Source organism: Gallinula chloropus (assembly GCF_964237585.1).
Source record: "Gallinula chloropus genome assembly, chromosome: 2".
NCBI classification, from domain to species: Eukaryota; Metazoa; Chordata; class Aves; order Gruiformes; family Rallidae; genus Gallinula; species Gallinula chloropus.
In genome coordinates, this window is record NC_140086.1 from 154,100,581 (window position 1) to 154,117,047 (window position 16,467).

Genomic DNA, 16,467 nt, shown 5'->3' on the forward strand with positions numbered 1-16,467 from the left:
CTGCTTCCTTTTTCTCCCTATGCCCTTACTAGCCTAGAGAAGTTTGAAATAAAACACACTCAAGTTATCATATCTGAACACACAAAAATAAATTAAAAGTTGCCAAACAAATGTTTATAAAGTATTTAACCACAAAAAAACTACTGGAATATTCTCGATGTGTATATGCAGATAGAAAAAAACAGTAGCAACACACATGCAAGGGTAGCATATCTTTTTTTATGACACAGAGGAAGCAAGGTCATGAATCTTCTAGTTTCTTTAGGATAGACAATATTTTAACACAGACCACCAAGAGAGAAGGAAAACAAAGAAAATCATAGATGCAAAAAAGGAATTCAAAATTGGATTTGTATTTCAGATCATTCACTGGAGCAAGCACAAAGAAAAAATGCCACAAGAAGGTTAACCATCTTTTCCTCTAAAGACAGTATTTATGGCCAAAGACACCACTAACTACAGCTATTGCCCTCTAAAGACGGGTGTATTTTGCTTGTGTTAAACACTATATAAACAAATCATAACAAAATCCATGCATAAGATGATGGATGTATCACCACTCAAGCAACAAGAAAGGTTCCAGGTTTGGTTGGTAACCCAAGGCAAAACAATCAGACCTCACACAAACAAAATAGACAAAATAATGTACTAGATTAGGAAATAACTGACAGATGGCTTATAGTTTCAGGACTTTAGTAGATTACTTCTTTTTGAAGGGCTGATACCCAATGCATGTCGTAGTTTTGCATAGCTGGGTGCTGAGAAAGAGACTGGGGGCTGCAGAAAATGGCTGCTGGAATGCTCTGCCAGCCCCCAAAAATGTAAACATCAGGCAAGTCAATGCCAAAGTCATGGCTAGAGATAATCACAGCGCCTCTGAGAATCACCTATAGGAGAAAAAAGCCCAGAAGCAGCTCCATTTTGCCACCAGAGAAGGGAGCGAGGAAATGTAACGAGCTGTGCAGACACCAAGGCCAGAAAAGGGCAGGGGAGGAGGCGGCCCAGGTGCCGGAGAGAAAGATGCCCCTGCAGCTCATGGAGAAACCCATGGAAAAGGCCGAAACCCCACCTGCAGCTCGCTGGATGGAGCAGGTGGAGACATAGAGAAGACACTGTGACCCCATGTTGGAACAAGCCCCTGCCAGCACTTCCAGCCATGAGGAGAATCAGAGACACAGAGATGAGAGAGAAATATTTGCGTCGGAACAGGTTTGCTGGGGGGGAGGCTTGGAATCCCATGGAGGATTGGGACTGAGAGACACTGTGATACAGAGATAAAGCCCTGTGGGAAAGGATTCACGTTGGAGAAGTTAATGGAGGACTATCTCCTGTGGGTGAGACCCCACAGTACAGCAGGGGAGGGTGTGGAATGAATGCCCCCTCCAGCCCCCCACTGAGAAAGAAACCAACTTGCAAGGGACTGACCAAAGCCCCCATGTCCCAGTCCCTGTCCCCCTGTGCTGTAATCGGGGGAAGAAGGGAGTGAAATCATGACTAGAGTGAAGTCTGCTAAGAAGGGAGCCGGGGGGGGGTTAGAGGTGTTTTAAGATCTGGAAAGGGAAAATAGCTCATGAAGAAGTAACTGAGAACCCCATTTTCCCCAGTCCCTGCCCCCCTGTACTGCGAGCGGGGGGAAGAAGGGAGCAAAATTCTGACTAAAGTCTGCTAAGAAGGGAGTGGTGGGGGGAAAGTGTTTTAAGATCTGTTTGCGCTTGTTTTAAGATCTGGTCACACTCCTGACTCCGGTTTTTCACTGTTCTTTGTAGTGTAGTGTAATAAATTAGGTAGTTCCTCTCTTCTTCACTTTCTGTTGAGTCTGTTTTGCCCATGTCACTGTTGACAGAATGATCTCTCCCTGTCTTTGTCTCCTGAGCCTCTTAATATGTATTTTCTCCCCTGTCCAACTAAGAAGGGGAGTAATAGACTGACTTTGGTGGGTGTCTGGCCTCCAGCCAGGGCTACGCCACCACATGCATTAAAATAGTTAATAAAATGGTTCTATTTAGAAGGGATCAGAGTAACATCTCTTCCATGTTCTTGCAGTTTCATTCTGCAGGCAGCACCATGCAAAAAGCATTTCTGCTTAGAATGTTGCTCAATTTGTCCTTACTCTTCAGAGCAGATTGAAAGTAAAAGCAAAAGAACATACAGAAAAGGGAAGACAAATTGCTACACGTTAGCAGAGACAAGAATGCTTAAAAAAAATACAAGCACAATAAATTATATGTATTAGTAGGTAATGAAAAGCAAGCAGCCATGGGGCTTATCAGGAATACATAATTTTAAGTATTTGTAGGGGAAGGATATATGAGGGCAGTGTATCCTCATACAGTGTATCACCAGCTTTGCACAGAGCAGAAGTCCAGTCTTTTTGAAGTGAGTACTTTTTAAGCTAATACACTTCTAAAAAAAAAAAAAACCCCAAACCTTTAAATTTTCAGTCAATGACATACACTTGCTTTGAGTATACGTAAAGAAAAACAACAAGTTGGTAAAGTATAAATTAACTATAACAGGGGAACTGTTTTGAGACAAAGAATAAAATATTTAGGGAAGTACATCCCACCTTTAGAAACTTATTACAAGTCAAACAATAGTGTTCTCATTCAGAAGAGACATGTATCAGAAACATAAAGGAATGGAATAACAGCTATGACTAAAGATTGTATTGATGTTAAATTCAACTCAACAACATTCTCTCCCCTTCAGAGTTATTCAAGCCAACTACAATACCCTGTCTCTTCAGAAATTAAAAAGCAACACCAAATATGCAATAGGAAATACACTTATTGTGAGAAAGAGATGAAAATAACCATGAAACCATCTTCTTTACCCACAAAGGGCATTCTAACAAAATTATTTCTTAAAGACATCTAACTGCACAGTCATCTCTGAAATCCTCCCTGCCTTGCTTCTTAGTAATCAGAACAGTGAAAAAGAGCTAAACTCCATAGCTGTTCCTCTGTGGCTGGCTGTGAACAGCTGTATTACCCTAAGTGATGTATACGTGACAACTCCCATCTACCTGGTCACGTAACTGCTGCCAGCTACAGCCACTGTTCCACCACCCCTTCCTCCCAACAGCCAGAGCTACTCACAGTACAAGACCACCTGACAGCAACTTCCCAAGACTACACTTAACTCATTCCTACTGCCCATCTCCCTTGCCTTGATTCTGTGATGGTCATGCTGTCCTCTTTCCTCAGCTGTCACACGGACAGCAGGCATGCAATCTACTTATCAAAGCAGGCAGTCAGACATTTGAGGGGGAATGAGACATCAGCATTTTGATTCCTTCAACCCTTCAAAAGGAGCAACATAGTTTTAGAGAAAAACTAAAACTAGAACTGTTCAGCAGCTTGACCTCCAAAGTGCAGAACAGGGAACAACCTTTTGTGCAACCAACCTCAGGCTCTGGAAAGCAAACTGCTGGACCATGAGAAGTTCTCTTCACCAAATACATGAGGTATGTCACAAAGAAACAAGAGAGCAAAGACACAGCATGACAGTAAAATGTAATGCGACATTACGGGTGATTACTCAAAGAGTAAAACAGAAGGGGAAAGAGGTGAAAGTGCTGTAGTTTTGTGTGGCTGGGCTCTGGTGGAGGAGGGGGGCTGCAGGATTGGCTTCTGCAAGAAGCAGCCGGAAGCTCTCTGCAGGCCTGACAGAGCAAACACCAGGCGGCTCAAGGCCAGAGTCATTGTTGACCAAGGCTGAGCCCATCAGCGATGGTCACAGCACCTCTGGGAATCACATTTAGGAGAAAAAAAAAAAAAGCTAAAAGCTACCAGCCTTTTGTCACCAGAGAAGGGAGTGAGAAGGTGTAAGAAACTGTGCATACACCAAGGTTAGTGAAGGGGGGGAGGAGGTGCCCCAGGTGCCATAGAGAAAGATGCTCCTCCAGCCCATGGTGAAGCAGGCTGTCCCCCTGCAGCCCATGGATAATGGTAGGGAACAGAGATCCTATCTAGAGCCCATGGAAGACCCCATGCCAGAGTGAGTGAAGACACCTGAAGGATACTGTGACACTGTAGGAAGCCATTTGAGGGTGAGCTTTTAGCAGCAGAGAAATATGGAACAATTTTGAAAAAAGCTTTATGTCCTCTTCTGCAAAACCTGTTAATCCTCTGCCTCCGACAGCTCACATTGGCTCTCCAAATCTGAAATTTAACCACTCCCAAAGCAAATGCAGTGACCTAAGCAATTTATGGAATAAAATTCCTTCCAACATAAGTATGTAATCAGTCCAACAAATAAAAGGAAGACTTTGTGGCATTTATTTGTAGAGAATAAAGGTGGCCACTGGGAAATATGTCCCTCCAAAGTGGTTCTCAATGTTTCTAGCTCTCAAAATTATTTTAGACAAGATAAACTCCAGTTCAATTGCCCTTCCTGAGTATTAAAAGAAATTAGCACTTTAGAAGACTCACTATGTCTTGAACTGAATCTCAACAATTTAAATTCGATTGGGCACACAGCCTGAGTAAAACAAATTCAGCAGTTTGAAAAATTTTGTTTTAAAACAGAAGAGAGTTTGTGATTCTTCCTATCTCAGATTACTTACATCATGATTAAGTTCGTATGAGGAGAAGACCATACTCCAGGAGAAAGTATTTTAAGGTACTTAACATATGCCTAGGAAATGGCATTTGGCCAAGGAAAGCCTGACCTCACTGAAACCAATGTCACCAGTGCTAGCTATAAAACATCTCAACAGTTTTGCTCAAATTTTACTACAGGATGTAGGGCTTATTTGGAAACAGCTTTATCAGGGTAGCTACAAAGCCATGCGCTGCAGCCCCAGACTTCACCACAAGCTCCAGAGGCCAAACGAAATGCAAGTAAGTTGCTCTTAAACTTACTCTCGCTTTGTCTGTATTATGATTTTTAAGATTTATATTGTGCTCACCATTGCAGTTGTGTGACTTCATTTTCTCAGAAACAATGGGGGGGGGGGGGGAGGGATCCATAGATGCAGAAATTTTTATTTTGAATTTGAAAAAAATGCATAACTGAAAATAACAGTGAAATCACTGCTGCCAGCTAACTACAGCTGTGTCATTTGCCCTTCCTTTCAAATGAGAATTTTAAATGTCACCAAGGAAAAAAATCCACAATCATCTAGCATGCATTAATTACATATATATATATCCTACTGATAGAGAGTCATTATTTTACAACAGGATGGTCTCATCACATTTCTGCACCACAGATCTGAGATTCAAAGACTTATACTTTGACATTTCAATGTTTTGGACAAAAGACGATTCTGACTCAGAATGAGGTGTGTACTTGCACAAGGATCTATGCCATACACCTTACAGGACAAAGGTCTTACAGACCAAAGCCATAAGGTGCTTTTCAACCATTCAAAATTAATTTGTAAATTTGTAATCTAGAAATCCTGCACTATAGGATCTCAATCAATCTAGAGAAACAAAACTGTTTTTTAAATCTCTGCCATCATTGCTTACACTCTACAGACCATGAGCAATCCCATCCTGTGCAGATCTCACCATACATTTGCAATCTTAGAGCTTACAGTTTTTAAATCATTAATTTTTATTCCACAAGAAGTTACTTCATGCATAGAATACAGACAACAAAGAGCAAAAAGTTGCTTCAAGAGTTCTACCTCTGCACTTCAGCTGGGAGGTGGGGGGGAAAATATACTAATACTTAATATTATGCTATGTCTAATACTTAATGTTATGCTATTAATTTTTAAAAGTATATCAGTAACTACTGAAATAAGATATAAACAAAATTTGTAAATTTAAGATCTTTGATTATTAAAAATGTCCATAATAAAAGAAATGAAAGACTTTTTAAAATGCCAATGGAGTCACTATGTGTTCATTAGTAATTTCCCATGTCTTCCAAAAAAACAAAACCCAAAAAGAAACTCAATGAAGTTGGTTTCACTTTCACCCCAGTGCTAATTCATCGTTAATACAAATCCCTGAAAAGGAAGATTTTTTTACACACCATCTCACATTGTATTATAATTTTAAAATACTCTAAATACTATTGGGATTTATAAAAGCATGGTTACCTAACTTAAATAATACTGTAAATTTGACCTAATATTATTCTTTGATCCATTTTTCCTGTTAAAGGCTCACAAGTTGTCATTAATGACATTTCATAACCTAAATACATAATGTGGAGCTACAAAGCCCCTTGTACACCTCAGTACAGGCATGGATGTACCAGAGGACTGATCCCTCATATTTTTCTTAACAGTAGTAAAATTAATAAAGGAACACTGGGCCTGACCTTACCAAATCAAGTTGACGTGGTTGAACAGATTCTGCACCATACCACCAAGAGTCCAACTTCATGATAAAATCAGTGAAACCCGCCAGCTGCCACCAGAAGGCATGGTGACACACCACCCTGAAGAAACAGGTTTGCTATACAGGGCACAAAGGATGAGGTGGGAACCGCCCAGGTGAAGGACCATCTGTTTCAGTCCACTGCACCATTAAATTGGGCTAGGTCAACTTCAACTGCACCCCAACCAACTCTCCACACGAACCTCTTTTTTTCCTGACACGCCACAGAAATTCTGCAGCCACAGCCTTTTAGGCAACAATTGCTGTCCTATTAAAAAAGTTCATGAGTAATTCAAGATGTTCCTGTATTGAATTCCAATAACAGTATTCTGTTTTACTTCAGAAGTAAAAAAATACGTTTTGCCAGTTACATTTAAAACTAAAACTGAAAATCACTTTTGAAGAGCCTCACAAAGCAGGGAATTGTGTTTTAAAAGTGACAATAAGCTCCCCCAAAAACTGGAAAAATACAACCCCACCTTAGCACATTGTAAATAAAACACAGTATCTGTAGCCTCAAAGAAATATATAACTAATGCAAATAGTCTAAATGAATCAGCAGATTTTTGCAAGTAGATATGGAGATAAAGTCCAAACACAGACAATACCACCGATACTCTTACATTTATCTACAATGCACTACATAGTGTTTTAAATAATGTTCTGAATGCATTGGTCAACTAGGACAGTCACTTCAATAGGATTAATTCTGTAACACAGGATTTTAACAAAAATAAGTGATACCTAAAGAATATTTTTTGGCAAAAGGTTTGGTTGGACTGAAGTGACTCTCTACAGCATCCACAACTGAGGCCATCACAACACTCGTGAACATAAGATGCAAACAGTGTAAAAACAAAGCTGAAGGTCTCTGCTTTTATAATTGAGAAATGCCGTAGAAATTAGCAGGGAGGGCAAGGGGCTTTGTAAAAGAACTTCACACACACACACCGCACATAAAAAAATGAAAGGAAATGTTGTACAATTCAGTCTTCTGTAAAACTGAAGCTTATAGGTGTGAGAAACATGATCACAAGGAGCCTGTGACATGAGATAACAAGCTCATGGAACCCATGTAAACACTTGCCACACCAACCTCTGCTGTACTATGTTTATATAAAAGCTCAGATGAACTGCATTTTTGTAAGTAATTCTTACTACTATTGAAATAAATTCATTAGTACTGTACATAGTTTCTGAAAATAAACAGCTATTTCAGGAGCACTCTATGATACCCATGTAACTACAATGTCTAAAGCTGTGACTGATTTTCACTGATGCAGCACAAGCACTTCAGGCTACCAAGGTAAAATAATGAAATCCGTGGACCTGTCAGTATCAATCTGATCATGAAATACAACTTCTGTATTGGACAGAGGGTAGGTTATGCATCAATTTCAGTTTCAACTTCCTTTACCTTTTAATATTTGCCCTTGGAGATTGATACCTGTACAGCATTAGTAATAGATTTGTCCCGTATAATTAAAACAGACAGAATTAGGATTAATTTTCATTATTAAATTGTGTAGATGTAGGTATTACGACAATTGCTTACTTCTGTAGAAGCAGCCATGTCCTACAAGTAACACTATTAGGAAGTCAGTGTCAAAAGTTACAAAGTATCTGGAGTGTACAGCTAAGGCCCAGGGCATGTTCTGCCCATTCCTACTTCAGCTGGGGAATATTTATCGTATTTCTGACCCCTGTAATGCCAATGAACCGTGTAAGTCCAATGAACAGAAACATCTTCAGATAAACAGAAGATGAATCAGATGAAAAGCTGCACAACCTAAGTACAGTTCTGTTACACACTTCAATAAATTATGTAAGACCATACACCAAAATGCAAACTTTTAATATCACTTAGCACAGTATTTTAGGTCATTTCTTAACTATGATGCCAAACCTTAAAAGCATCAGAGAACCAAACTATTTCAGTGAACAGTAACAAAAACTTTTTTTAACCCCTATTAAGATTCAAATACACTAATGAAAACACTCATTAGCTTTCCCTACAATCACATTCCAAATGGGAATAATATGGGGAATCAGTATTTTAGCAGCGAATTGAAGCGACCTTTACAAATCAGGCCACTTCCAAAAACACTTTGTCCTTCTTCTTGTTCTTCGGTATTTCTATGCCCTTCAGTGCTCAACTAAACATTTGACTACGCTGTCCCATCGGCAAGATCTAGGTAAGTCTTTTCGCTCCTTTTCCGTCAATAGAGATTCAATCGCCTGGTACAGCAGACAATTAACTGCTACTCACCCTGCACACGACAAATTGACTGAACGTAAACTTGACAGAGGAAAGCTAAACCTGTGACCAGGCAACCCTCACTCACAGGAAGAAGCCTCCCCCAGCAATTTGCATTGATCTCGGGTTGTGTATCTCTGCAGTGAAGGGGCACCAGACAAGGCTTTTTTCTTTTGGCGAGGAATGACAAGAGATCTCCGAGTCCTTCCTTCCTTCCTGCCTTCGCCCCAGGAGTCCCAGAGACGAATAGCTCAGGAGGTGCTACCAGCCACAACAAACCGGATTGCTTTCGGGGGGAGGATGAGCTAAAGGAGACATTTCCTCGCTTCCCACAATTCTTACTACACTACAAGCCTGGGAGGGTGTGTGTGGCCTAATTAAAAGTAATAATAAATAAACGCAAAAAAAAACCCAACACAGAGCCAAGGAGATCAGAGCCAAACACATCAGGAGGGGATGATGTTTTCCCTCTCTATTAAACCTTAGTCATAGCTGCTGCCGTTCTTGAAGGCCCAATGGTAAAAATAACGATAGACGGCAAGGCAGGCGAGGGACGAGGGAAACCGACACGGACACAAAACACGGACGGGCGGCATTTCTTACCTTCCTGCTCGCTCCTCCGAGAGACACCTTGGGCCTTGTTTTGAAATCTCCTTCAAAGCTAAACATGTTTACAGCTTATCCCATCTAGAGCGGGGTCCGGCCCCCCGAGCTGACCCCACCAAGGGGGCGCCGGCCGGTCAACAGAGGCGAGCGGTGGGGCCGCCGCCAGCCCCGGGGAGGCACAAACCCCCCGGGCTGGCACCTCGCGGCCCGCCCACCGCCGAGGAGCCCCACGCCGCCCCCGCCGCACAGCCCCCGCGCTGCTACACCCCTCACAGCGGCCCGGCTTTCCCCCCTCCTCCCCGCCTTCCCCTCCCCCTCACGGCCTTCGCTTGCCCGGTCGCCCCCTTTCTGACCGGCGGCGACGGCTGTGTGTAGTGGGAGGGAGGAGGAGGGAGGGAGCGGAGGAGGGGGCTAGCAGGGCTGCTTCACTTGCACTAGGCGAGCAGCCGGCTGTGGAGAGAAGATGGCCGCCGCCCGCAGCCTCTCAGGCGCGCTCCCGAGTACCGGGCGCGGTGACGTGCGCGCCGCCCTCTGGCCTTCGCGGGAGCGCGCCTCGGCTCCGCGGGCCCCAGCGGCCCAGGAGCAGCGACCGCGGGTCGCGGCCGCCTCTCACCGGCCGCCATCCTCGCCAGATTCCTCAGCCTGACAGCCCCGCCGAGTCCTCACCCCCACCTGGGCCGGCCACCACATTTCCCCGGCCTAACGACTGGCTTGTCCCTCTGCCCATTGGAGGCAGGTGTCTCACAGCCCTGAACAGTGTCCAGCTTGTCCCAGCTATGAGTTTTCCACCTAAAACTTATTTCCCATTTCGAATATGAATTTAGCATGGCCGTACTGGAGCATTTGGAGCTGGACTTGAAACGGTTGGCGCCTGAGCTGAGGGTCCCACTCCGCCTGGGCAGAGGGCTGCGGGCGTGCTGTGGCAATAATGTGCATTGTATGTGTCATTTTTGTAGGATAAGTGTACCAGAGACATTGCCCCATCATGACCAGTTCAAAAACCAGATGCTGAACACCCAAGTACAGGCTTTTTTGCTTACACAGACATGAAAACGCACATGAGGAAGTTCCTGGCCAGAGTGGGACCTGCATGGGATCAGGGTCTCGGTGAAGGACGGAAACGCGACAGGGCTGTGGTACCAAACCAGCAGCCCTGAATGGTAAAACTACACCTGCTCCTTTATTTTACATTTCTTAGCCTGTTTGCCATTTTTCAGTGCTGCGATTGCACCCTTCCAGGTACAGAGGTGATAAGGATGACAGCAATGACAAAAAGCAGTCATTCAGCCTGCAGCCACGAGGCGCTAGATAAACATAGGTGGCCAAATCCAGCCTTCATTTCCTTCAGTGGAAATTTGATTGAGCTGTAGTTCGTGAATTCTCACATCGGTGTATCACAACAAACAAATGGCAAGGATCCACGTCAGGAGGGGTATGCGTTTTGCAGCTGTTCATACGGAGATCACAATACCACTTAACTGTCGCCAAGCTGACTGACGCATGAAGTATGTGTTGAGATTTCTTTGGATTTGGATGATTCAGAAGAGCCTAAATTTTAAAAGATCAGACTTTTCAGACTTTTCTTAAGGAAGCAAGTATTTGACAAGAGCGAACATTAGCCCTGCTTTTCCTGAGACGCGTAGTTTCAGTATAAGCAAGCCTAGCCTCCTATAAATACTGTTTACAAATGCAGTTGGGGTTTTGGGCGTTGTGAAATACCACGTCAAATGTTCATTCAGAATTTCAACATATTGCATTGCTGATGTAATACCACACTGCTCCATATGGAAGCAATAGCAAGGTTTTTCTCCAAGCATGACAGCATTCTTTTCAAGCAGACTTAAGCCTTGATAAACTTTGTAAGTCTTATACAGAAAAGGACTGAGAGGACTAGTCTGGGTGTCCCTATCAGTTAATTCATCGTTGTTCATTAGCAGAGATGCAAACTGTTAGGTCATGAGTTTGTGCCAAATTTTTATCAGCAGCAAAGCCGATTTAGGAATTTGGTCTCTCCTCACTTAAGAAGCCTGCAGAGAGCAGGGTTTCTATGGACTGGTGCATGTTTAACAGGTTGCAGCTCCAATGTCAGAAGGACACAAGATCTGCGGACGGGCTGTTACTGTCTGACAAAGTAGTTGGTAAATGAGATGGGCCCAACTGATAAATATTTGTCTGAGAAGTCTTAATGATTTGCATGTGCCCCTAGAGGACAGACACTGTGATTTTATTAAATGAAAACTATAAAAGTGAATAAACTGAGTGCTTGTAACTTGAATAAAGTGAAGTTATGGAAGCATAAAAGTTACCGTAAATGCTTTTTATTTTTAGGACAAAATATACATTTACGTCATAGTGAAGAATATATGCTAAACTCAGAAAACACAGTGTTACTTAGTCAAAAGGTTAGAGCAGAGACGAGTTTAATTTTCTCAGAGAGCAGCAGGAGTGAGGCTGTTCCACGAAGGAAGAAGAGTGGACCTCTGTGGTAGGTCAGCCCCAAGCAGAGGCTGAGCACCACATGCCGCTTGCTCACTCCTGGAGGAGAAACAGACAGAGCCTCCCTGGGTTGGGATAAGGACAGTTTACTGACAAAAGCACCTTGAAAGGGGAACAAAAACAGCCCACAGCAAATTTCACTCACACTTAGTGATAACACAGAGTACCTTATTGACCCAAGGACCACACAAGGTAAAAACTAATGACTGATCCAACACACCAACCACACTCAGACTGCCCTGGAGGCACCAGGAGCACCCCTCCCCAACCAGCCCCTTTTATGGGGGAGTGATGTCAGGTGGTGTGGAAACAGCCCGGGCTGACTCAGCTCACCCAAGCTGGCTGTTTGGGGAGGTTAGCTCTGGCCTGGCCACAACCAGGACAACCCCAGTTGTGACCCCAGTACAGGCCATGGATGTAATCCCACAGGATCCAAACATGGTGAGCAGAGCCTGGCCATCGTCATAGGGTCCACTGACAGCCCCTGGCAGGGTGATGGGATGAGTCCAGAAGGTCCAGCCAGGAACAGGAGACAATGCTATGTCATAGGCTTAAGGTCTGTCCAGGAGACAGGGCTGGTCTCTTGGGTACAACTGATGAGCAGTGGGGTGAGTGAGCAGTGTTCCAGCTGAAGCTGTTCAGGGCAATTAAGTCCTGTCAGTGCATTCAGGGCCCTGACAAACATCTACTCAAGGATCGAGGAATATTGCTATTGTATATATGCTGTGTTAACACCCGCCTGCCACACCTGCTGCAATGAAATTAGCTCCATATGAAGTTTCCCATCTTTCTCATCTCCTTATTACACATTCCATGAGATTTTTTGCTTTCTCCTAATCATGGCTCTTTGCCTTTTGATTGTTTCTTTTTCCCCTCTGCAGACATATGAACACATTGCTCTGAGGTACAGCTGGACTGCAGAAGTCCAATTGTTTGTCAGACTCCAGTTTGTTAAAAAGATGTCATTACTCAACATTTTCTTCACTCCCCACAATCAGTATCAACCTTTTTTTACTTTTTATTTGAAATTAAGTGTGTATGGCCATTTCATCTGCATATATGAGAATCACCAATGACATATATTCCATTTCCAAGAAAATTATTTTTAGAATTTTTCTTACTAAACAAAGAAGGTTGTGAACATGAATGTCCTGGGGAATTAAAACTAACGAATCTTAGAAATACAGGTGGAGGTCCGGCCTCTAGTCTATCCCTATGTTCTGAGAAAAGAATCAATAGTACATATAAATTATCTCTAAGTATATGTTGCTCTTAAGCACCTTTCACACATCAGTATTGAGTAGGTAAACCATACATAGGTATTGAGTAGGTAAACCATTGCAAACAGGGAAGGTCAGCAACATGCCTAGCTGCTCACAACAGAAAGTTGCTTTCTCCTAGCATCCAGTTTATATTTCCATCCTTCTTTTGTGCAAGTAAAATCGATATCATAACTTATATATATAGTGAACCAGTCTCAGTGTGTTTTACATTGCCCTGGGCTGTCCTGTAGATTTCGTAGTCCATGTAGCTTTTTGCTACATGGGGATGGAGAGGGAGACATTGGAGGAGATTATGGGCAGAAATATACTTAAGCTCTGACACTGGCATAGCCTGGGGGTGAGTTTTCAGAGGCTGCACAAATACCCTCTTTTTCTTGTAAATGCACAATGTAGAAATGAAAACAGCAACACAAAGATATTTGCATTTGTTGAAAATATGGACAAAGTGTGATTCAATCCACATTATAGAGCAATTAATTATAGATACTCTCCTGGGCCTGCCTCTTGGTACCAAAGGACAGGAAAAAATTGTGGTTCATATTTGAGTTGTTATAAGATGGTGCTCTCAGATCTTCTTTGTCATTTTTCACTATGAGTGACTGGGAGCAGGGCCGTTTTCTAAATGTAGCTTGTCAAGCAGAAAAAAAAAACAGGAATGCAGAATTGTTGGAGAGCAAGAATGAAAAGAGAAAATATTTTCGTCCCAAGAGTGATGAAGATCCAGAGCTCATGGTGTGCTGGGTGCTAAGGTTACATTACTGAGGTGACTTACGAACTTTTCAAATTATGGAGCTACTGGTACCATACTGTAAGTAGTCTAAGAGCCTCTGCTTCTGTCAGTGACAGATGTTATAGCTTTTGTAAACACTCATAGAATCATAGGTGTTGGAAGGGACCTCGAGAGATCAGCAGGTCCATCCCCCCTGCCAAAGCAGCTCCCCAGCTCATATTGCACAGATAGGCGTCCAGACAGGTCTTGAGTATCTCCAGAGATGGAGACATTTAAAAAATCGGTGGTATTTAAAAATAAATATTATATAGATTGTTTGAATGCTTTGGATGAGCACCATTGTACATCTACAATCTTTTCTATCAACAAACTAATCCCCAAACCATTTAACTTCTGATGCATTGTCCTTCTGGCCCCACTCTATGCCTATATTCCTTTTCTTAGGCACTATAAGCAATCAAGAGTATATTTGGCAATTGCTCAGTACTGTAGGGTGTGATGGCCAAATTGTCACCATCTAACCATTACTTTCCATTCCCTGTGCAATTATAATAAAGTGTCCTAAACTTTTATGCTGACTTGCTGAACTCAGATGAAAATCTGAGATGCACTGACAGCGCCTCATTATGTGCTACATTACTTCCCAAGATGCAGAAACATTTTATGCAAGAGCACACAATAAATGAAGAGTAAATAAGTTAGAAATACTTTAATTTACAGGAGATGAGGCTTGAGATTAGTCCAAATGCTGGGATAGGCCAATATCTGATTTCTAGTAATGCTTTAGTAAGGTTTGCTATCATATGGGCTGATGGTGGGAGGTAATTTATTTTTTTTAATTTATTTACTCTGGGTAAAACACTGAAAATTAAATCTATTCTATCAGAGAAGATACTGGCAAGACTGTAATGTAAAAAGCACTTCACTTAAGCACTTCCTTTAGTTAAATCCAAGTGCCAACAGACACTGCCAAGGAATGAAGACATTTTATTTAAAATTACACTGGCAAGAGACCATCAAATTATCCTTAACATTTTCATTAAATTGAGATACAGATATAGTTAGGGTAGTAAATCTTTTCAATACAAGGAGTTTATTCCTGAGCCAAGGCCAGATTCAGCAGTAATTGTAGGAACTATTAAGACCTAAAGCCTCATCTACATTACCAAAACAACTGTTCAAGGCTTTAGCCCAGTTTTGAAAAATGGACAGGATCCATCCTGTACTACAGAGCTAATCAAATCAGCAAACCACAGTGACGCATTTGGATTCCCGTCTGGGGTGATTGTTCCGTGATTTGTTGGCTTGGTTCAATGAGATTTTGTGGGGTTTTGTTAGAAATCTGTGGATACCTATGGCTTGCCTACAGTCCATGCTCTCAAGGCTGTAAAACAGTCAAACAAGTGGGACCTTTCATAATATTGACACCTTGCTGTTCCATAGGAATGTTGAGCTGAAGAAACTAAGGAACTTTATATCCGCAGTTTCTAAGATGAAAAAGTTATTACCTTGTAGGCTCAGCTCCTTTATGAGACCTACATAGCAAAATTTCCTCCCAGAGATTCCTACATTTAATTAACAGCTTCTGATTGAATAAGATAATGTATTTATTTTAGGCATTCAGTCTTCTGAGGAGTGTGTAAGTGTAAGAGCTTATTATAGTTTTATAGCTATAATTATAGGACATTATTATGTTACTTGGCAAGTGTTAGTTAACCATAATTCCTAGTTTGTTTTCTGGGGTTAAAAATTCTAAACATATGTAATTCTGATGCTAGGGCTGAAAAGATGTTCAGCTAAACAATAAAGATTAGGATGTTCTTTTCCAAGTCTGCCTAAAAATGTAAGTATCCATTTATTTTAGTAGGAGTGGAGCATCCAGAATCCTTTGGAAAGCCTGGTTCCAAAGAATCATTGCCCTCAAGTGAACACAAATATAACTTCATATTTACCTTTGTTATCTTTGGCTCACCTTTAATACACCTGGAATCTTTCCCTATATATAAGCATTATAAAAACTGCCATTCCAAGTAAATTCCAACATGCTGATTTTATGCTGACAGAAACGTATGTGCTGTGGGCCAGTACACATCTAGCTCTTGTTAAAACGTGTTCCACTTCATTTCCTATCTAAATTGGTTGGAGTTTTTTCACCTTCCCTTGGTGCCCATGTAAACAAGAGCCTTATCAAAGTCCAATCTTTCATGTGGTTTGAGGAAAAGCAGACCAGATAATTTCTTTGGATTAGGTCACCTGAACTGCCTTGTGATCCCAAAACACACACACACATAAACACACACACGCTTATACATGTGTATATATCAATATAAGGATATACAGAAATGTTTTCTTGCAGAAGTGCTCAGAAGAATTTAAAGAAGTTCTTCATATTGAATTAAAAATATTAAAGGTCTTGAATACCTACAGAAGAAGATCCCAGTACATGTCAACCTACGTTTGTCAAGGATGAATGCTCAGATGTGTTGTTTGGTGTACAGGGCTTTGGCTCTTGTAACTGTTAAAAAAAAATAAATAATGAAGACACATGCCAATACCATGCCCACTCAGAAGATAAGCTTTCCCTGACCAGCTGTTATAAGACAGAAGTGGAAACATTGAAAGTTAACGGCAGCTAATAAGGTCATAGGGTGAAGACTCATCCAAACATTAATTAAGGGGCACAAATTATGATCTTGTGAAAAACAATTAAGAGAAATCAAGAAAAAATGCAAACAAACAAACAAACACCAATTC

General features: G+C 41.9%; 1 protein-coding gene across 1 annotated transcript in view; it reads right to left on the reverse strand.

Moving 5' to 3' along the window:
* The window catches only part of UBE3C (ubiquitin protein ligase E3C), a gene marked incomplete at its 5' end in the record, with an annotated part of 76,117 nt that extends 66,850 nt beyond the window's left edge, over nucleotides 1-9,267 (reverse strand). Inside the window, one exon of the mRNA XM_084279721.1 lies at nucleotides 9,202-9,267. Coding sequence (XP_084135847.1) covers nucleotides 9,202-9,267 — 66 coding nt within the window. The remainder of the gene's footprint in view (nucleotides 1-9,201) is intronic.
* Between the last annotated feature and the right edge of the window lie 7,200 nt (nucleotides 9,268-16,467).